Source organism: Xenopus laevis, chromosome 6L (assembly GCF_017654675.1).
Source record: "Xenopus laevis strain J_2021 chromosome 6L, Xenopus_laevis_v10.1, whole genome shotgun sequence".
Classification (NCBI taxonomy): Eukaryota; Metazoa; Chordata; class Amphibia; order Anura; family Pipidae; genus Xenopus; species Xenopus laevis.
Genome location: NC_054381.1, coordinates 139,218,279 through 139,240,321, shown reverse-complemented (window position 1 = coordinate 139,240,321; position 22,043 = coordinate 139,218,279). Strand labels below are relative to the sequence as shown.

Below are 22,043 nucleotides of genomic sequence, written 5' to 3'. Positions count from 1 at the left end.
CCCTAATCCTGGAAGTATAAATTAATAACAGGTATGGGATCTGTTATCTGGAAATCCGTTATCCAGAAAGCTCCAAATTACTGTAATAATAAAACAGTAACTTGTATTTGATCCAAACTAAGATATAATTAATCCTTATTGGAGTCAAAACCAGCCTCCTGGGTTTATTTAATGTTTACATGATTTTCTAGTAGACTTGAGGTATAAAGATCCAAATTATGGAAAGATCTGTTATCCAGAAAACCCCAGGTTCCGAGCATTCTGGATAATGGATTCTATACCTGTACTATAAAGTGCTCATTTTATTTGGGCTACAAATAACCATTATCTTTAAAATCTTTGAATGTGCCCTAGATGGTTTTAGGGCCATGTCTGTATTTCATATGAGTGGTGGGTGTATCTTAATGGTCCTCTACACAAACACAGTAGGAGGTGCCTAGCCAATCAAAGCACTGCATACACACAGTCAACAGAAGGTTGCAGTTCCCTGTCAGGTCTGCCTTTCCCACAGGCTCTGGGAATGAAACAGATGGCCGGTGCTAGAACAGTTTTTGGAGAAATTTTTCATAAAGCAGGACAAAGCACAATATTCTAAGCATATTTCTTCTATATAAGTATGTATGTATGTATGTATAAGTATGTATGCCACATTTTTGTCTTTTTGCACAATATGTGTCCTTTACTATTCGTGCTCTGCCCAATAATCAAGGGTCTGTTTCCACCTAAGAAGCCCTTGCCTCTCAGTATGGCCATCATGTCATTATATGGCTGTTTTATTATGTGGGCTGCAGTTAGAACACAAAAAAATTAAGATATGGTGGAGGAATATTCATCAGTGGATATATGCCATGTCGCATGGAAAAATGGGCAGAGCAAATACTATTTTACTTGTAAAAAATCACATTGATTATGCAAAAAGGCTGCGTGTTACAAACTCCAAAGATCTGAATGCATTATAAGGAAGACCATATAATTAGGATTGGCCAGCTTAGTTGGCAGAGGGGCTATCATTTATCAGATGGTCTCAATTAGCTGAAAATACACAATGGAAAAATGAATAAATTGTGTTCCCTTGTTAGCTTTTTATTCCCTGGTATTTGCTCAGTGAAGAGGAGTTGTAAGTGGCCAATGTCATACCCAACTGGTTGGTTCTGAAGACACAAGCGTGTAGGATTGGTCTCCAGGCAGGACCTCAGATCTGGATTGGCAATTTGTAGATTCTGGCAAATAGTGTTGTGTAAGATGCCATAGACAGTTATTGTTTATTGGGCAGTCTGGGGTTCTGTGTACTTGCAGTGATACGGCCTATTTAGTTCCCAGTACAGATTTACAGGCCCATATGTCATACCCTTTCAACAGCTTCACAGATTCTGCTCTTATTTGCTTATTACCAGACATGGATTTACCCTTTTTTGTCATTGGAAGCCACATAGTATGTTCATGCGATCCATTATATGGAAACACCTTATCCAGAAAGCTCTAAATTACGGTAAGGCCGTCTCCCATAGATACCATTTAAATCAAATCAAATTTTTAAAACTGATTTCCCTTTTCTCTGTAATAATAAAATAGTACCTTGTACTTGATCCTAGCTAAGATATAATTGGCCTTCATTTTTTTATAGTTTTTGAATTAATTGCCTTCTGACTGTTTCCAGCTTTCAAATGAGGGTCACTGACCCCATCTTCAATGCTCTGTAAGGCTACAAATGTGTTGCTACTTTTTATTACTCATCTTTCTATTGCAGACTGCTGAAATGACAAATGGGAGAGTTGCTAAACAAAAAGCTAAATAACTCAAACAACCAAAGAATACAAAATGAAAACCAATTGCAAATTGTCTCCGAATATCACTCTCTACACCATACTAGTAGTTAATTTAATTATGGAGATCCAAATTATGAAAAGACCTTTTAATAAATAATTCTTAGACATTTATTAACAAATAAACAAAATAAAAGGGAACAATAAATATCTGTTACAAACTTATTATGTAAAAGCTAAGTTTTGTGAAGGTGAAATTCCCCCTTTAAGAATTTGCATTTAGGGCAACAGGTAGTTTATTTGCATTGTTCAGCCCTGATCAGTGTCGGACTGGGCCGGCGGGACACCGGGAAAAACCCCGGTGAGCCCCGGGCTCTTGTGGGCCCCGCCGGCCCAGATCCGCTACTTAGTGGGGCGGCGCGACCCCACTTTGTTTGGGGTCGCGGTAGAATAGAAGGGCTGCGCATGCGCACAAACGCGGCATGCGCACTAGCCGCCTGCAGCACTCCGGAGCGGCAGTGGCGGCTGGAGGGGGCCCTGGGGCAGTAGCCCCGGTGGGCCCCATGCCTCCCAGTCCGACCCTGGCCCTGATACCCTTTTAACATTGAGAAATCAATAAGCAGAGTGAACAGAGAAACCAGGCAAATTGATACTAATGAAGGAATGAACAGGAATGTTGCCTATGGATCACTATATCTTTAGATGGCAACATTACAGTTTAGCAGAGCCAGAATGAGTTCTATAAAAAGTCATATAAACAAACCAAACAAAAAAATAAGGGGAAATGAACAATGGTAGGATAAAAAAAAATCCACACTATTAAAACAGTAGCAATTCATTTTATCGACACACGGGGGTGCCAAAGTCAACCAAATCATGCTTTTCTGAGGTTTATTTAACAGAGTGACTGCAATGCCTGCATGGATGCAGGGCTTAAAGGACTCTGTAAGGGAAATATAGTTCACAAATTCAAAATATATAATGATCAGCATCTAAAACAGAATCTAAGTGGGAAGCAAAGACAGTTGTGGTTCAGTTAAAACCCAGATGTAGGAATACTTAAATGGGAGGAGGAAGAATGGTGTATAGATCCCTTTTGTGTGTAGCTAAATTACACAGATGTCATCATCAATTAATCATCAATCAATATTGCTATAATCCAATTTAGGCTGAGGGCACATGGGGTGTTTTCTGAAACTATGCTTGCAGAGAAGCAACTGAAACTGCATATGCCCCTTTCAATTGACTTTAAAGTGAAAAAAAGGATGTCAGTTCCAAGCCCAAAAAGACACTCAAGTGCATGTTTTTGGGATGAGAATCACCAGTACCGGACCTCTTAGGCAGTTCCTATTACAGTTAATGGGAGGTGTTACAGAATACCCACACTTCAGCATTAACCTGAAACTTCAGTGGGGTCTCTGCTTGGCAGAAGAGAACCTCACTTGGAATTGAAAGCTTTTTCTAACGCCTGTTCATTTGAAAAATATAAAAACAAACATGTTTCTCTAGTGGAGAGGATTTAAAGAGTCATAATTCCATTGGAATTACATAGCAGACTTTCTCTCTGTTTGCACAACCCATTGGTGCCAATGACTTAAGTCCATAGTGCTGTCTTTACTTGGGCACTGTTTAAGCACACAGATTACAGTAGAGTTTCTAGCTCTCTTTTTAAAGGGGTTGTTCACCTTCAAACTAACTTTTAGTATGATGAAGAGAGTGATATTCCGACACAATTTGCAATTGGTTTTCATTTTTCGTTATTTGTGGCTTTTGCGTTATTTAGCTTTTTATACTGCAGCTCTCCAGTTTGCAGTTCCACAAATCTGCTTAGATAGGTGTGGCCTGAATAGAAAGATGAGCAATTAAAAATGAATAATTATGTAATAAAAATGACCAATAACAATAGCCAAAACCAGTTTCAAAATAAGGATCTATGGTCATAAGACTAATATATGTGGACTCAATAATTAATCTTGAAAATGTGCAGTGCTCACCCTCAGCTCAATGGAGTAGGCGCAATTATGCATGTGTTCTCTGTACAGGTATGGGATCCGATATCCTGAAATCCATTATCCAGAAAGCTCCAAATTACAGGAAAGCCATCTCCTAAAGACTCCCTTTCAATCAAAATTTAAAAAAAAAAAATTCTCTGGGGCTAATTTAATTTTTTTTTTCTATTTTTTCTGATCCCAACTAAGATATAATGAATCCTTATTGCAGGCAGAAAAATCCTATTGGGTTTAATGAATATTTAAACGATTTTTCAGTAGACTTAAGATACAGAGATCCAAATTACACAAAGTCCCCTTATCCAGAAAACCCCAGGTCCCAAGCATTCTGGATAACAGGTACCATACCTGTGTTAAAGAGGAGCACGAGGATTGACCCAATACCCTGAACAACTAGGACAACCATTATGGGTCCCAACCCACAGGTTCAGAATATCTGGCTTAGAGGGAAGATTGATGGAAACAACACTAAAAATAAAAAAAGATTATATTCATTAATGAACTTCCCAGTATGCAGATAAGCCCTCAGTAAATATAACTATATACAGAGAATAAGAATGGGCTGTAAATTGATTTAGCTTACTAATCATTAAACAATAGAAATACTGTTCCCAAAGGTCTCTGATCTATATCATTATTTAAGTGTATATCATGCCCTCACTGTACTTTGGGCCATTAACTTTTTTTACATGAATAGAATATTTATCAACGTATCTGTATGTATATATATATATATATATATATATATATATATATATATATATATATATATATATATATATATATATATATATATATATATATATATATATATATATATATAGGTGTTTTTTGTCTTTTTTAATCTACACAACCCGCACAATTTAGGTTTGTACTTGCAATTGAATATTTGCCAATTTTTCCACACCTAAGCTATACAACATAGCAAATGTCAAAATATGTTGTGCCTAAAAGTTTTATTACTATTTGACTGTGTTCTGTGAACGTTTTATTACTGTTTGACGCTGTTCTGTGAATACTGACCCAAGGCCTGACCAATGAAGGCAATTGACTCTAAATGGATTTAGACTCCAACACGGTTATGGAGGGTATGATGGAAACTTCTTCTGACAGCCTGACATGTTTTGATAGGTGGGAAGGTAAGTAAACAGATTTTTTTAATTATGTGAAAACGGCAAGCAAAGTATTCTGCAGGGGGGGGGGCTGATCTCAGAGTCTCAATGTTAGTTTAAGCATACTAAATATGACCAACCTCTTCTTGGAGAATTTTAATTTTCTGGATAGGATTCCGATTCGGGAGGTCAAGCAGCTGTGCCGTGGAATGTACCACAATCAAAACTAGGCTCATGACAGCTTGCAGGGAACATGTCCAAATATTTATTACCTTAAAGAACAGGGTCATTCTGTTTTAAGCTTAAAATTGTAACACTGCATAGTAAGATCCATTGAAGCAGAAAAAACACCCTTTTATGATTTGGTGTTGCCTTTTAGCTTGGCCGTGCTGTCAAGGCAAGCTGGAAAATAAGTACGAGAAAATGTATACTGGCCAGTATGAAGTGTATGTATATGCAGACTTCTTGTTTGCTTATGCTACTCTTAAGGGTCTGGCCACACGGGCAGATTCGGGGAGATTTTATTCGCCAGGCGACAAATCCCCTCTTCTTCGTGGCGACTAATCTCCCCGATCTGCCTTCCACAGGCACTGTTTAAATTAAGAAATATATATGGTTTCTGTTATTTCTAACATTAAACAAAAATATGAAAGCAGATTCCCTTTAGTGTTTCCAGGCACTTCTGGTCCCACAAAATGTCAAAGTAGCTGATAAAACTAATTACACTAAGTGCACTAAGAAGCCCCTAGCTGCTGAAAAACTACTGATTAGATAAGGGAGAGGTTTGTTTGTTTAAAGGTAGATATAACTATTTTAATAACAGAAATTAAAGCGGTTGTTCATCTTTAGGGTAAGGTCACACTGAGCATTTCTGGGAGATTTAGTCGCCTGGTGACTAATCGCCTCGTCTTTGTGGCGACCAATCTTCCCGAACGCCTTCCCTCACTCTGCGCTGGCTAAAATGAAAAACCGCCGGCGCTTATCACACGTGGCGATTCATTTTCCCGAAGTCCCCTGAAGTTTCCTTGTGAGGCAACCTCGGGCGCCTTCGGAAAACGAATCGCCGCATTTGATTAGCGCCGGCTATTTTTCATTTAAGACAGTGCAGAGTGAGGGAAGGTATTCGGGGAGATTGGTCGCCGAAAAGACGAGGCGATTAGCCGCCAGGCGACTAAATCTCCCCGAAACTCTCAGTGTGACCTTACCCTTAGGGTAAGGCACACCTGGCGAATCTGGAGATTTAGTCGCCTGGCGACTAATCGCCTCGAACGGCTTCCCCATCTTCAGCCGGCTATAATGAAAAGCCGCCTGTGGCATGGCAGACGTGGCACTTCGCATTCTGAAGTCGCCTGAGGTTTCCACGTGAATTCACAACCCATTCGAATTGTGAGTCCATTTGAGTTCATCAAAGTATACTAAACTCAAAATTCGACCTTTGATAAATAAACCCCTTAAGGGTCTGGCCACACGGGCAGATTCGGGGAGATTAGTCGCCAGGCTAATCTCCCCGAATCTGCCCATGTGGCCAGACCCTAACTGTGAGCATTTCCAAATCATATCACTTGACCCACATTTGCACTTGTAGAGGGCAGGCATCGTCCAATGAAGCAAATGGAGGCACAATTTGGAACATTTTGACCTAAATCACCCTGTGGACAAAACAGCTACTGGCTAAAAGAAAGGCAGAAATGCAGATTATGAATGGGAAAATAACCCTGAATCAAGGGGGTACACTGAGAACCATGAAAACATTGTTAAGACATAATGCCCAAAAAGGCATTATATTTCAGGATGCCCAAAATTCCAGAAGTGTTTTTTTATTTTTATTTTTTATTAATTTTGGTGTGTCTTCCAACAGCCCTTCTTAATTCAGTAAGGCAAGGAATAGAGAAGTCTTCCAAGAAAGCCCACTCACTTGTGCCGTTACCCTTATACGTTTCAATGTCAGAGGCTTTTTCCCAGTTCATATTTACCAAACAAAAGCATAGGAGGAGGAAAGCTGTATACCCTTCTGGCCTGTGTTCCTGTAAATATGTGCCCAAGTTGACTTGGTTTGTGAATCAGATGAAGTGACTGAAAGGGCCCCGTGCCAAATGGTTTCATTGCACATACCAACTCATCAAACTGGGCCTGAATATATAAAGCAAGTAGGAAAGGTCAGGCTGACAAATCGCACTGCTATTACAATTGTCAAATTCAATCATTTCTATAGAAAAACAGGGAGGGAAAAATAATTGTAAAGCTTCATATTTTACAAATACAAACTGTTGTTAATACCCTCTTTGGGACAGAGCAGCAACTAAACAGAATTACTGAATTTCCTAACAATGCAACTGTATCCCGCTAAACACGGCATTTATCAGGATAAGTGGACATGGCTGTTGCTGATGATAAGAACCAACACGCTGATTAATCATGATTATAAGCCAATATTCTGTTACCCTTTTAATGAAACCACTACGGCCTCAAGCAGCGTCATCCTGGGAATATACTGTGTTTCCTTCTGGCAAGGAGCAAATAAAGGCATATACTAGTAGACCCTTTACAACCTCTAGGCCAGGGGTCCCAAACCTTTTTTTTTTTTTTTTTTTTTTTTACCTGTGAGCAACATCCAGATGTAAAAAGTTGGGGCGCTACGCAGGCATGAAAATGTTCCTTGTAAGAGCTGTGATTGACCATTTGGTAGCCCTTATATGGACAGTGAACCTACAGGAGGCTCTGTATACCTTGTTTTTTTGAACCCAAAATGTGCCTCCAAACCTGAAATTCAAAAATAAGCACCTGCTTTGAGGCCACTGGCAGCAACATTCAAGGGGTTGGAGAGCAACAAGTTGCACTTGAGCCACTGGTTGGGGATCATTGGTCTAGGTTATCACACTATTAATAATGCATCAATAATTACAATAAAATGACAAAATTAGAATTTCGGGTGATGTTTTAAGTACATTTTGCAGTATTTTAACTATGGTTTTAGTATTATCTAAGGATAATTCACTGTTACTGAAGCTGAAATCACACCAATAGGAATGGCTGTGGGCCTTCCCCTATAACTACAAGGTCAAGTTCACGGCCCCATATAGCTGCTTTTCCTGTGATAGCACTATCACAAAGTAGTGATTAATTCCAACTATCACAGACATACAGTATATACCATTTATGATGATTTCTCAAGTCCATCTCCAGTCTAATTTGTCCTTCCGAAAACCCTATGATGCTTCACACGCACCCCTGACCTTCTTCAAGCTTCATGCATTGTGTTTACAAAGTAATTGAGTACAGGAGTTCTTACAGGTAATAACGTGTCAGTCTGACTAAACCCTTAGTGCTTGAAAAGTGGATCATGGTAACCTGTGTGACACCCATAAAGGCAGGTGGAGATACCAGAGTAGGGTTTTTTAATCAGATTGTAATTTAAAATTAAATACCTCTTTTTAGGTAAGAACTACACCAGTCATGTGTATAAATGTACAGGGAGTCCTTGAGTTACATACACCAGACGTACATACAGCTCACAGTTAGATACAGAGGCTGTTACAGTAATGTACTGTGGTTTGCCTTTTTTAGCATTTAGCTTTAATAAACCATCTGCCCCAATCCCCTCTGGTGTTTGTCGTCTACTGTGGAGCACAGGAAGGTAAAAATAAATACTATCTTAAAGGAGAAGGAAAGTCTTCTTCCACTTGGGGGTGCCAAATGGTAGGCACCCCAAGTGATTTTATTTACTTATCTGAAACCCTCGGCCGGTGTTCCTATCAGCAGAAAACTGCACCAGCCCAGGGTTGTTCCAGCGAGCAGCACGGAGAGATTTTCTGCCGGCTTCTTCTTCCTTCAAATTTCCCGGGGCCGACGCATGCACAGTAGAACGAAATAGCCAAATTTTTAGTTAAAGTTCGGCTTTTTGTTTTTCCCTCTACTGCACATGTGCAGCCGTGAGAAAAAAGCAGAAGCCAGAGGGGACCGCTTTGTGGCGTTCCCTGGAAAAACGCAGTGCCGGTGCAGTTTTCTGCTGATAGGAGCACCGGCCGTGGTTTCACATAAGTATATACAATCACTTGGGGGTGCCTAACATTTGGCAACCCCAAGTTAAAGAAGATTTTCCTTTTAAGACAATGTCTTGTTGCATTTAATAATTAAATGTATATGTTTCAACTTACATACAAATCCAACTTAAGAACAAACCTACAGACTATCTCGTAAGTTATCATTAAAAGAATAAATTATAATAACCCTATATTTTCCCTCCCAATGTCGTGAACATAGGCTAAATTAAAAAATTCCAGTCAAATGAATGCTATATTTAATACATACTGAGTTTTCGTCTTCCTCTTCAAGTTCTCTCTGTTGCTCTTCATGTCTTTTGGCTTTGACATCCATTGCTTCAGTGATGAGGTCTCGCAAAATTGACACAGGTTTAGCATTCTTGATAAAGGGGTGCTGGGTAGATAAAAACAAAGGATAGACAGCAGAGTTAAAAAAGAGAATTAGGCAGTACAGGTATGGGATCCTTTATTAAGAAACCCATAATCCTAAAAGATTAGAATTTTGGAAAGGTAGTCTCCTATAGACTCCATTTTATCCAAATAATCCAAATTTTAAAGAAAAAAAATGATTTTCTAATAATAAAACAGTAGCTTGTACTTGATTCAAAGTAAGATATAACGATCCTTATTGGAAACAAAATTATCATATTGGGTTTATTTTATGTTTAATGGAGACAAAGGATAAATGAAACACCCCTAATTTTGTAGGCAATAATGTATACTATATGGTGCTGGTTTTACTTTTAGCCAATATTATCGTTCAAAAAGACCCTTTATTGGAGCTCCCTATAGATCTGTTACGGTCCCTGTCCGAGTTTCAAATGAAGGGTAGTCTCCCATGAACTCCATTTTATTCAAATAATCCATTTTTTTTTTTAATGATTTCCTTTTACTCTGTAATAATAAAACAGTAGCTTATACTTGATACCAACTAAGATACAATTAATCCTCATTAGAAGTAAAACCAGTCTATTGAATTTATTTAAGGTTTACATGATTTTCAAGTAGACTTAAGGTATGGAGATCCAAATTATGGAAAGCTCCGTTACCCAGAAAACTCCAGGTTCCAATCATTTTGGATAACAGGTCCCATACCTGTAGGATAATTTTCCTTTTCTAAGAAGTACTTTTCAAAGGTCACATATGTGAAATTATTATTACAGTACTATGGCAACCTTTTCATCCCCCTTCGATGCATATTGATCCTGTTAGACTTTATTCCCAAAGAATTTGTTCTCGAAGGTCCCGTTTCACCATCTGTACTGACCAGCAAAGCTCATGGGAGAACTACAGTCATTCTGACACCCAACCCCATATGTGTACCATGAAGTAGACAAACAAATAATTGCTCCAAAAAACGACGGATTTTATGCATACAACTTTTATTTATTTATGTATGATCTTCGAATTTGTTTTTTTCGGAACCTATCCAACTGACCTATCCATTTGAAAGCCAATACTAAGGGGGTTATTTATTAAGGTTCGAGTTGTGTTTTTCATGAAAATTTGAGTTTTTGAGGGGATTTTTTTTTTGGTAAAAATAAAAAAAATTGCATTTTTCGAGATTTATCATGCCCCAACTATGGAAATCGCTCGAATCCGAAAACACACCATCTAAAACCGGTGGAGGTCAAATAGGAGTCAATGGCAGAGGTCCCTTAAACCATTTGAAGATGTTAATAGCCTTCATAATGTTCAATTTCTTGTCTAAGGGTTTTTCGATCAAAGCGAGCCATTTAAGTTTTGGGGGTTTTTTCACAGAAAACTTAAAGTTTTTGGATCTCATTGGATTTACATTCCAGTTTTTTTCTCAAATAAGATAGCATTCAAGTTCATTCACACTTGATCTAGACTATATCAGCCTCAAACGCCTGCCTAGAACAAGAAACATTTAGCTATAGCAAGCAACTGCAGTTTGCAGCCGCTATCCAGGTACATCTTGCAATAAGGGGTACAGAACTATGGAAGGAAAGCATGGCTTTGTCTACAAAGTCCTTGAGAGTCTAAAACAGGCTTATAGAATAGGCAGTATAATTTTGTTTTGCTTTCAAATTCAATTGTAACTGATCTAATTTGAGTCACATGGTGTCCTTCAGAGTCAATGAACTGCAAGTTTAAATCAATTTATATGAACATAACATACACAAAGCCAGCATAATAAACTCAAGGAATAAACTGTAAGTCAAGGAGGCAGAAAATGTGCAACTGAATAAATCCAGTAATTGTACTAAAGGAAATGTGCATTATGTAGGCACTGTGAGGGAGGTAATTGTCTGACATCTGAAAACAAACATCTTCTGGGATTTATTCTTCACTAAAATAAGGAGATTTAACCAACTGACTGTGCAAATTAGTGACCGCATGCAAGTAGCCATTTCTACTGTTTATTTCACCAAATCTGTGTCCCAGGTCTCTTAATTTAGTAATTCTGAAACTTAAGTTATTATATGGGGGGGAAGGACATGAGATAATATCTTCTATAAACCAGGAAAGAGCTTAATTTGAGTCATTCCCCAAATATCTTTAAAGCCAATTAGAATACAGTTAGTAGGTTTTATCTGCCACACAGACATACACAGTAATTGGATCCTGTGGATTTACAGCACAAAGAATTGGCTATTGATTATAAACCGACATTTCCATTTGCATTAATGTCTGACCACTTCAAAGGCACAAGACTTTTTCCATGGGCCAACACACAAAGTATTCATAAAACGGACCCTTCAGATGTTTTAAAAAGTGCTTTTGCCTTCTCGCTAGTCAAGTAATAAGAATGTATATAGTCATTTCGTCAGGTTACACATTAAAAATAGTTGTTGAGTTTGTGAATAACGTTTAGGCTATTCATTCTCTCCAGCATTTATCCTTCTGCTTTGATCACATAAGTATATTTTTGTCTGGATATCTTACCAACAGTAGCATATACATCTAACTTGCACTTTCTAAACATTATCCAGATGAGCAAGAAAATAACTTTTGTTTTCTAAGAAAGAAGAAGAAAAAAAAAAAAAAAAAAAACAAAAAAAAAAAAAAAAACACACCCTATAATCTTCATCCTTTGGCCAGTTATATCGGTTGTGGTTTCATTCAAGTTAAGGTGGCCATACACGATAATATACTCTTGTCTGACGAAGTTGCCAAACAAACGGATCTTAACCCGATATGCCCACCAAAGGCAAGGTGATATCAGGTTAATCCGATCGTTCGGCCCTAGGGACAAATGATTGGATTAGAACGAAGGAAATGGGCCGATTTTTGGCCTGATATCGATCAGGGAGACTTGTCGGAAGCCCCACACAAAGGCAGATAAGATGCCGAATTAGTCTAAAGGACCAATATATAAGTCTTAAAGGGAAAGCTATCCCCTTTGTGGCATTCACAAAGCAACACGAGTGCCATACCTCTGGCGATTTTTCATTATAGCTGGCGGGAAGGTAGGGGAAGGCAGATCGGGGAGATTGTCGCCAAGAAGAAAAGGCGATTAGTCGTCAGGCGACTAAATCTCCCTGAATCTCGTGTGCCTTTACTCTTAAGGTAACTTTTAGTATGTTATAAAATGGCCAATTATAAGGAACTTTTCCATTGGTTTTCATTATTTTTCATAGTTTTATAGTTATTTGCCTTTTTCTTCAGACTCTTTGCAGTTGTCAAATGGGTGTCGTTGATCCCTTCTATAAAACAAATGTTCTGTAAGGCTACAAATGTATTCTTATTACTACTTTTTATTACTCGTCATTCTATTCAGGCCCTCTCCTATTCATATTCCAGTCTCTTATTCAAACCAATTTGGGGGTAATTTGGACCCTAGCAACCACATTGCTTAAAATGCAAATTTAAGAGCTGCTGAATAAAAAGCTGAATAACTCAAAAACCTTAAATAATAAAAAATTAAAAAAATTACAATTTGTCTCAGAATATCTCTCTCTACATCATCTTAAAATTTATTTCAAAGGTGAACAACCCTTTTAAATTAAGAAGTGAAGCATAAGTGTGAATAAAAAGTATAGGAGGCTCTAATATGTTTATGTATAAATTTACTATCATTGAGGCGGGAACAGTATACCTCCTACTCAATATACACTTTCAGGTAGAGAATGAAATTACCAGGGCTCAGATAATCCCCCTGCATTCTGGACTCCTGATTATTTGTGCACTGGTTATCTAATAATCTACAGTACCTCGCAAGGGCCAAACATGGAGTAAATTCAATTTGCCTGTCTGCTCTTTATAGATAAAGAAATAACAAAAACCATAGAGTTATGTTCAGCACAAGACCTATTCATTATACTCATGCTGAAAAAGGGGGTATAGCATCCCATTAATTCAGTGTTTATTGTACCTTTGGCAAGCGATGAAATGGGGATTCAAATGCTGGTTTTCCAACATTTGTGATGTACTTGTTGCATGTTTATAGAGCAGTGTTTAAATCCTTGCCACACTAAGGGGCAGATTTATCAAGGGTCGAATTTTGAAGTTAAAAAACTTTGAAATCCGACCATCGAATTGGCCAAATTCTTTTCTTTTTGAATTTTTTGTCAGTTTTCGGGCGAAGTAATATTTCGATTCGATTGATTTTCAAAAAAAAAAAAAACAGACTTTTTAAAATGTAGCCAAATTTTGGCTCTAGGTTCTAGGAGGTCCCCATAGGCTAACATATCAATTCGGCAAGTTTAAAGTACTTCGATTTTCGAATGGCCGAATATTCGAAGTATTTTCAATTCGAATCAAAGTCGAAGTCAAATTTGGCCTATTCGATGGTCGAAGTACCCGAAGTTTTTTCATTTGAAAATTCACTGATAAATCTGCCCCTAAAGCTCTAGTCGGTGTTCTTAAAAATAACTCACAAATTTATGGTTAATTAACCATGTTGAACAGACCGTATTTTAGCAGTGATTCCAGTATGAAAATAAAGGACATGCCTATAGAAAATGTTAAGCTACTCTTGTAAGATTTATTAAACAAGTGTCAGACGGTTCCACAGTTCAGAATAAATTGTATAATCTACACATAAATACACCCAAAGAACAGTGTGCAATAATCTGAGCAGAAACTGTGCACCGAGTGTAAGTGCATTCCACACACTCTATGTCACTGACCTAGAATAAGTCACTGAAAGGGCCCAGCTCCAGGATCTGTTAATCATTTGGGCAATCAGTGGAAAATAGTACTGAGAGAGCTGATATTTATTTCATTTGGAACCCTTCCATGTTAAATCAGATATCTGGGAAAATAGCTCATAAAAGTTATTCAATACAAAAAAAAAAAAAAAAGTGTTATCTCAAGAAAGATTAGACATTCGATATACTGCAATTTACAACATCATGTAAGAGCGAGTGTGTAGTGCTTCAAGATGCAGCGTAAGGAAAGTTTTTAAACAGATACTCTCCTGAAAAGTTTGGGCAAGCTTGTGTTCAGTTGGCCATTAACAACAGGGAGGAGTTCAAAATTCAAAATAGAGCACGTTTTAATGATAATTAATAAACCAGGCTGTGTGGTTCACATTTTGCCTAATATTGCAAACAAGATGCAACAACCATTCTCAGATTTTAAGAATTAGCTGTATGGTTAATGTTTCGTTTTTATCCGGCAAGAAAAGCTCAAGAAACCCCTCTACTCAAAGTCAACCTGCCCAATACTATTGAACAAAAATATGTTCAGAAAAGTGGAGGTGAAAAAAAAAATGAAAAAAAAATTAAAAAAAATATTAAAAAGTTCAGATATCTGGCCCTTTAGGTTGCTAAAGACACAGATAAAAAAGTACTCTTAAAGGGGTCGTTCACCTTAGAATTAACTTTTAGTAAGATGTAAGGGTCCACAATGGGCGTTTTGGGGAGATTTGGTCGCCTGGCGACTAATTGCCTTATCTTTGCGGCGACCAATCTCCCCAAACGCCTTCCCTCACTCTCCACCGGCTAAAATGAAAAAAACGCTAATCGTTTTCCGAAGTCACCCGAAGTTTCCTCGTGAGACAGCTTCGGAAAACGAATAACCACGTGTGATTAGCGCCAGCTTTTTTTCATTTCAGCCAGCGTAGAGTGAGGGAAGGCGTTTGGGGAGATCTCCCCAAAACGCCCAGTGTGGACTTACCCTAAAGAGTGATATTCTGAGGCAGTTCACAATTAGTTTTTAATTTTTTTTTTTTATGTGTGGTTTTTATATGGTTTCACTTCAATCAGTTTGGCATTTCGGTACCGATCAGGTTGTTAGGGTCTAAATTACCCTAGCAATTAAAGAGGTTGGAATATGAATAGGAGAGGGTCTGAATAGAAAGATAAGTAGTGAAAAGCTGAAAAAAGCTGGAAAGAGTCAGAAGAAGAAGGCAAAAAAATTAAAACATTTAAAAATTAAAAAGCAATTAAAAAGTTGCTACGAATTGGCTATTCTATAACATACTAAAAGTTAACTTTAAGGTGAACGCCTTTAATGACCATTTTCTCTTAAAGGTATAATCATGTTCCTCTTGGAAAGCACAAAAGTGGCATTCCCAGGGCACAGGGTAGTTATCCCTAGAGCATTGTCTCTCTTTTTCCCAAGACACACCTTGTGCCTGGTTAGGCTTGGCAGATGTGATCCTAAACTTATGAATGTTTTTTACATAAAGTAAGATAATGGTCAAGGCAACTTGACAACATCAATTAGTATAAATGTAATGGCTATTGAAATCAGTATTTGTCTGGCTGTTTATTTTCTGTGGGTTCCAACTGCTGAAACAAAGTATAAGAAGCCAGTGGCTATAACAAAGGGATTAAATAATAGCACATTAAAATTTTTAAAACCACTGAAACTTTTTAAATAAATGCAGACAGGAAAGTGGCTTAGAATTACATTTTCTTTTCAATATCGACAATTTTTGGGTGTAAATAGCATTTAAGTGGCTATAAACATACCCCCTGCAGGATTCTCCATCAAGAATACAAAACCCTATGAGATGCCATATATGGGTCTATAAATGGAGGGGGGAAGGAGGGTGCGGGTTGAGTTTTTCTCGACCCGCACAAAACTAGTATACAGTTCCCTTTAAGTGAGTCACTGTATTTGCAGGGATCCTTTTGATCTGTACAAAATAGTACATTATGGGTCCTGTTCCACAAGATATTTCTGTTGTATTTCATAATCAAACAATGTTACTCTGTTTTATAACAATAATACAATCCGAGATGCATTAATGAAATACTAAAGAACCTGCCCTAACTTTTATAGCAATTTGCACACTAACTTTTCAGTTCATGGTGATTTATTTTCCCAGTGAGCCATAATCATATAATATATAGTAGCAATTTACCTTTATTACAGTATAAAGTTTACAAAAACACCAAGTCCGCACACCTGTGCAACGTGAAATTAAATTCAAGTTTAACGCAGAGCTTAGGCAGTTGAAACAACAGGTACATGACATGCAAATAAAACTGCCAGGAAGAGGGGTGAATTATAAATTAACTTTTCGTATGATGGAGTGATCTTCTGAGATAATTTGTAAATGGTTTTCATTTCTTGTGGTTTTTGAGTTATTTGGCTTTTTATTCAGCAGCGCTCCAGTTTGCAGTTTCAGCAATCTGGTTGCTATGGCCCAAATTACCCTAGCAACCATTGTTTTGAAAAAGAGAGAGGAATATTAACAGAAGAGGCCTAAATAGAAAGACAAGGAATAATAATAGATTTTTAGCCTTAGTGAGCATTTGTTTTTAGGTAGGGTCAGTTACCCCCATTTGAAAGCTGGAAAGAGTCAAAAGAAAAAGGCAAATAATTCAAAATCTCAAAAAAAAAAAAGGAAGGCCAACTGAAAAGTTGCTTAGTATTAGCCTTTCTATAACATTCTAAAAGTTAACTTAAATGTGAACCACTCCTTTAACATAAATCTGTTTGAACTGGGTGTTTTCATAAATTTAAAGACAGAGACGGTCTTGCATATTAGGGATGCACCAAACTAAGAAACATTTTTGCAGGATTTGTATTTAGTCGAATCCTAAGTCAGCAGTCAAACCAATTCCAAACCCATAAAGGAACAGTTCAGTGTAAAAATAAAAACTGGGTAAATTGATAGGCTGTGCAAAATAAAAAATGTTTCTAATATAGTTAGTCAAAAATGTAATGTATAAAGGCTGGAGTGATTGGATGTGTAACAGAACAGAACACTACTTCCTGCTTTTCAGCTCTCTGACTGAGTCAGTGACTTTAAGTGAGGCCACATGGGACATAATTGTTCAGTGAGTTTGCAATTGATCCTCAGCATTCAGCTCAGATTCAAAAGCAACAGTTATGCCCCATGTGCCCCCCTCAAGTCTCTGATTGGTTACTGCCTGGTAACCAATCCGTGAAAACCATGAAAGCTGAAAAGCAGGAAGTAATGTTCTGCCTATTATGTTACACATCCAGTCACTCCAGCCTTTATACATTGCATTTTTGGCTAACTATATTAGAAACATTTTTTATTTTGTACAGCCTGTTTACCCAGTTTTTATTTTTATACTGAACAATTCCTTTAAAGGCTCTGGACAACTGAACAAAATTCACTTTGGTATTCAGCTGCATTTTTGTGGAAATTTTTAATCTAGCCTTGTACTTGATGGCAACTAAGCTGCATGGTTCCATGGTGGTGACAAAGCAATTCTATTGGGTTTATGTAAAGGACACCTGTTGGCTGAAAATATTTTCCCCAACCAAAGGTGCTCATTATGTCCATATGCTCTGCACAACATGGGAGCTTGTACCGGGGGCTTCCTCCCGTTGTGAGTGTCCTAAGCTCTGGTGAGGGGGGTCAATTAAAAAAACAAAACTACTGTTATCTCCAACCAGAGTGTGGACTTTATTAGCCCACACCTTTGGTTGGGAAAAATATTTTCTGCCGACGAATACTCAAATATTTTTTTAGATATAAGGTATGTAATCCAAATGATGGAAAAATCATTATTATTATTATTATAATTATCTGCAATACCCCTAGGCCCCAAGCATTCTGGATAATAGGTCCTGTACCTTTACTTTATCAGCATACTGCAGAATAAACTTAAAGGGACAGTAACACCAAAAAATATTTTAAAGTTATTAAAATATAATGTAGTGTTGTTCTGCACAGGTAAAACCGATTTGTTTGCATCAGAAGCACTACTATAGTTTGCGTCAGGAGTCCGCAACCAATTTTACCCGTTAGCCACATTGAAATCTAAAAAATTTGGGGAGTAATACAAGCATGAAGAAAGTACTGGGGGTGCCAAATAAGGGCTATGATTAGATATTTGGTAGACTCTATTGGACTGACAGCCTACAGGCAGTACACTTGTTTTTTATGCAACCAAAACTTGCCTCCAAGCCCGAAATTAAAAAATAAGCACCTGTTTTGAGACTACTGGGAACAACATCCAAGGGGTTGGTGAGCAACATGTTGCATGCGAGTGACTGGTTAACATAAACAAGCTGCAGTGTTGCAATGGAAGCAATTGAAATAGAGCTAAATGGCACGGGTTAGATAGCGGATAACCAGTAACGCCATTATATTCTACATAGGTTATCTGCTATCTAACCTGAGCATTTTTTTCCTTTAAGGGTCAGGGCACACGCTCAGATTCAGGGAGATTAGTCGCCCGGCGACAAAATCTCCTCTTCTTCGGGGGCGAATTATCTCCCCTAATTGCCTAGCCGAACTGCCTTATATTCTAGCCGGCAGGATGGCAATCTGAGCATTTTGTTTTCCGAAGTCGAAGTTTCTTCGTGATGCAACTTTGGGTGACTTCGGAACGCTAAGCGTTCCGAGTGCCATCCCGCCGGGATTTACATTCTACCCAGCGGGAGGCAGTTTGGGGAGATTAGTCGCCCCGAAGAAGAGGAGATTTGTTCCCAGGCGACTAATCTCCCCGAATCTGAGCGTGTGCCCTGACCCTAAATGGCTACTTAAAAAACATAAATAAATTTAAAAAAAAAAAAAAAAAACTTTCATTTTGGGGTATTACTGTTTCTTTATGTTAAAAATCACATCCCACCTTCAGTAAGAAAATCATTTCTATTCTATCATACTCTCTCAATGAAGGTGTTTCCCTAAAATAGAATAAAACTAACTGATAAAAAAAAGCGTTGACACAAGTACCCTGTAAAGAGCTCTCAGCACTTGTAAAACACAGAAAATCCAATTAACATATACACACCACAGATTCTCTGTTGTTACAAGGTGGATATACACTCATTTTAATAGCAATTCATATATTTGACAATGGAATAAATTAATTTGTAACAGAGGTGCTGCTTTGCTTACACATTGATGTGATTTTTTGAGGTTTACATGTGCGGAGTGCTCTTTACAGGATTCTTTGCTCAACATGTTTTTTTACTGGGTTGTTTTAGTATTTCAGCCCCTGAGCACCACTCTGACTAGGGTTAGGTACAAAACTTGTAACATAATGAGCACTGCATAGGTATTGCTTCAAAAGTTTGCAATGGGGCTTTATAATTCAGTTTAGCAAGCTTTGTTTGAATGAGTGAACTAAATTGCTAAATAAAGCTAGCCATACAAGCCCTTCTCAGTTCAATAAAAGCATATATTCACTGGAGGTGCACTGTGATGGTGGTACATAAAGCATCAGCAGATGAAGAAATGAAGAGATCCTTATTGCTTTCCACTGTTTTAGGCTAAGGCCACACGAGGAGATTCGTATTCACTGGGTATTAGAGCATTGCAAGTGAGTAGCGGAGGATCACTTAGCTGTAGCAGAAGAAAGAGAACATACCTGCAAGAGTTGGGTAGCCGTTGCTCTCTGCTCTGGATTTTTCACCAAACATTTCTTTACAAAGTCTGTGAATTCATCTGACCAGAGCTCAGGTTTTCTGAATGTGGGTGGTGGATTTGTGGGGATCATGAAGATTGCCTGCATAAGATAAAAGAGGCATAATATTATTTAAAAGCTATGAGTTAGATGCTCTTTATAACCTCCGATTTATTTCACATTGCAGAATTTAACTTAAACATCTTCATTTTAGGAGAGAAATACTGTACTAGTTTATGCACAAAGCGACTGGCATAAACATGTCAAAGACAATGCTTGACATTTAGAAAAAGACCCCACCCTGTGGCATTACCCTTAAAGGGAAACTCTGCTTTTACCCATAAATACTCTGATCCTGCACATTAATAAACTCTAGTATCTTATTTTATAATGGTTCTCTCCCCATTTGGAAACAAATCAAAGTCCCTAGAACCATACAGAGTATAAAGCAGTGTTTGTTTAAAACTTGGCATAAAAAAAAAGATTAAGGGATTCTTCCTACAAGCAGTTGTGAATTTCTTTTATTTTCTGGAGATTTCTAAGCAAAATAAACTCTTCTACTGCTGTCCTTGAAGCAGACTATTTACTCTGACCTTTGATATGAGGAGCTCTCTCTTTATCTACTGATAATCTTAATTTAGATTTAACAGCAATTCAGTAGCTATTGAGATCCAAAACTTTAACCTTCTTTAACAGCTGCATTTATTATCTTTGCCCAAATACTGTATCTCATACACACACAATAATGGCAGGTTATAAAATATTCATGCATTTTTTTCCAGGGCACTAAACTATAAAGCATTAAAGCCTTCTGCACTTTGATTTTTCCAGTCCATATACAGCAGCTCAGTAAATTATCTCAGCACGTATTATTTGCTGAATGTCAATACCTGTCTAAGTGATAAGTAACCGACATTATAATTAAAAATTATCCTCTTCTCCCTCATCAAAGAGGGAAGCTACAGTAAAGAGGGACTATCATGAAAACCAGAATTAAACACAAGTTCTTACAGAAATAAGAGTTTCTAAAAATAATCAATTAAAAATTCTGGAAAAAAAAGCTCCCGATGGACATTTGGACAGGCCTATGACAAATGGCCAGAGGTCGGTTTGAAAATGTGATGACTGGATCAGCTTGTTGATTAAGTACTGTACTCACTAAGATGGCTTATAACTCTTGTTATAGTAATCCAATATCACCCACCTCTAGGTGGGCATATCAGAGAAAAATCTTTCAATGCATGGCCACCATTACTCTTCCCTACTTCCCTCCAAACAACATGTCTTTCTAGATCCAAGCATTGTGCTGGAGTCCGATTTTTGATGGACAGTTAGCTATAATTGTTAAAGGATCAGTTAAAAAAAAATAAATAAATAAGAGGGTTTGCATGCATTTACATGAAACATGCTGCTATGCAATAGTAACAATTGTGCTTCTTCCGTTGGATCAGATTGGTGCATTTTCAGGCTGAAAACCACCTGCACCTTCTATGTATGGTTCAACTGGGTGCAGCACGGGCTTTGTCAAGTGCCATTCTTTAAATATCTACAGAATGAAAACCTCTTTGTAACAAAAAACAAGTTTATTTTCGGGTGATGTATAAACAGTTTTCCTGCATTTTACATTTTTTATTCTAGGTCCCAACCCATTTATAATGCATTTTAATGGGTGCATTTCCCTGATTTTCAGTGATGATTTGCCGGATTTTGCATCAAAATTTTGTCCTGATGTTCCCAAAAACTGCTTTTGTTCCCTCTATGAATGTTATTATTTGTGAAATAAAGAGGTTTAAAATACTAACCAGTATTCACAGTATACAACAGGTAAGGATTTAAGAATCTTGTTGTATACTACAGAGCTTATCTTTTATCTGCTGTGTATCCCGTGCCTTTTCTCCTTTTCCAGCTTGAATGGCTGACCCCATGGCTACACAGCAGCTTATTTATATAAACTATAGTAAAGTTTCTGAAGCAAACACACCAGCTGTACCAGTGCAGAGAAACAGTACATAATGTTTTATTACTTTAAGACACTTTCATTTTTTGGCTTTATTGTCCCTTTAACCCATTATTAACACAGTAAATATTGTATCTCAAAGTAAAACGGACTTTGCTAATATCTTTTCAGTACTAAGAAAAAGTTACTTTAACATTTCCCTGATTTTACATTTTCCCGGTTTTACATAATTTTTTCCTGGTCCCCTGAAAAACGAAAAATGGGGGTACTACTGTTTTTTCACTAAGGCTTTACAAAGTTTCACTAAACAAAAAGAGTGGCATTAATTGTGTAAGAATTATGAATTGTCATTAATATTCCTCTGATGTTCCCGAGGTACACATATGAATAAAGGGATGTTCCTGAAGTTTG

The 22,043-nt window shown here is 37.5% G+C and overlaps 1 protein-coding gene across 2 annotated transcripts in view; it reads right to left on the bottom strand.

Annotated features, from left to right (window-relative positions):
* Nucleotides 1-22,043, bottom strand: part of LOC108719348 (serine/threonine-protein kinase 3-like) — a 138,309-nt gene that overhangs the window by 55,637 nt on the left and 60,629 nt on the right. For both annotated transcript variants that reach the window (XM_018268153.2, XM_018268152.2), the window contains exons 7-8: nucleotides 19,640-19,777; nucleotides 9,193-9,318 (exon numbers count right to left, since the gene is read on the bottom strand). In XM_018268153.2, coding sequence (XP_018123642.1) covers nucleotides 9,193-9,318; nucleotides 19,640-19,777 — 264 coding nt within the window. The remainder of the gene's footprint in view (nucleotides 1-9,192; nucleotides 9,319-19,639; nucleotides 19,778-22,043) is intronic.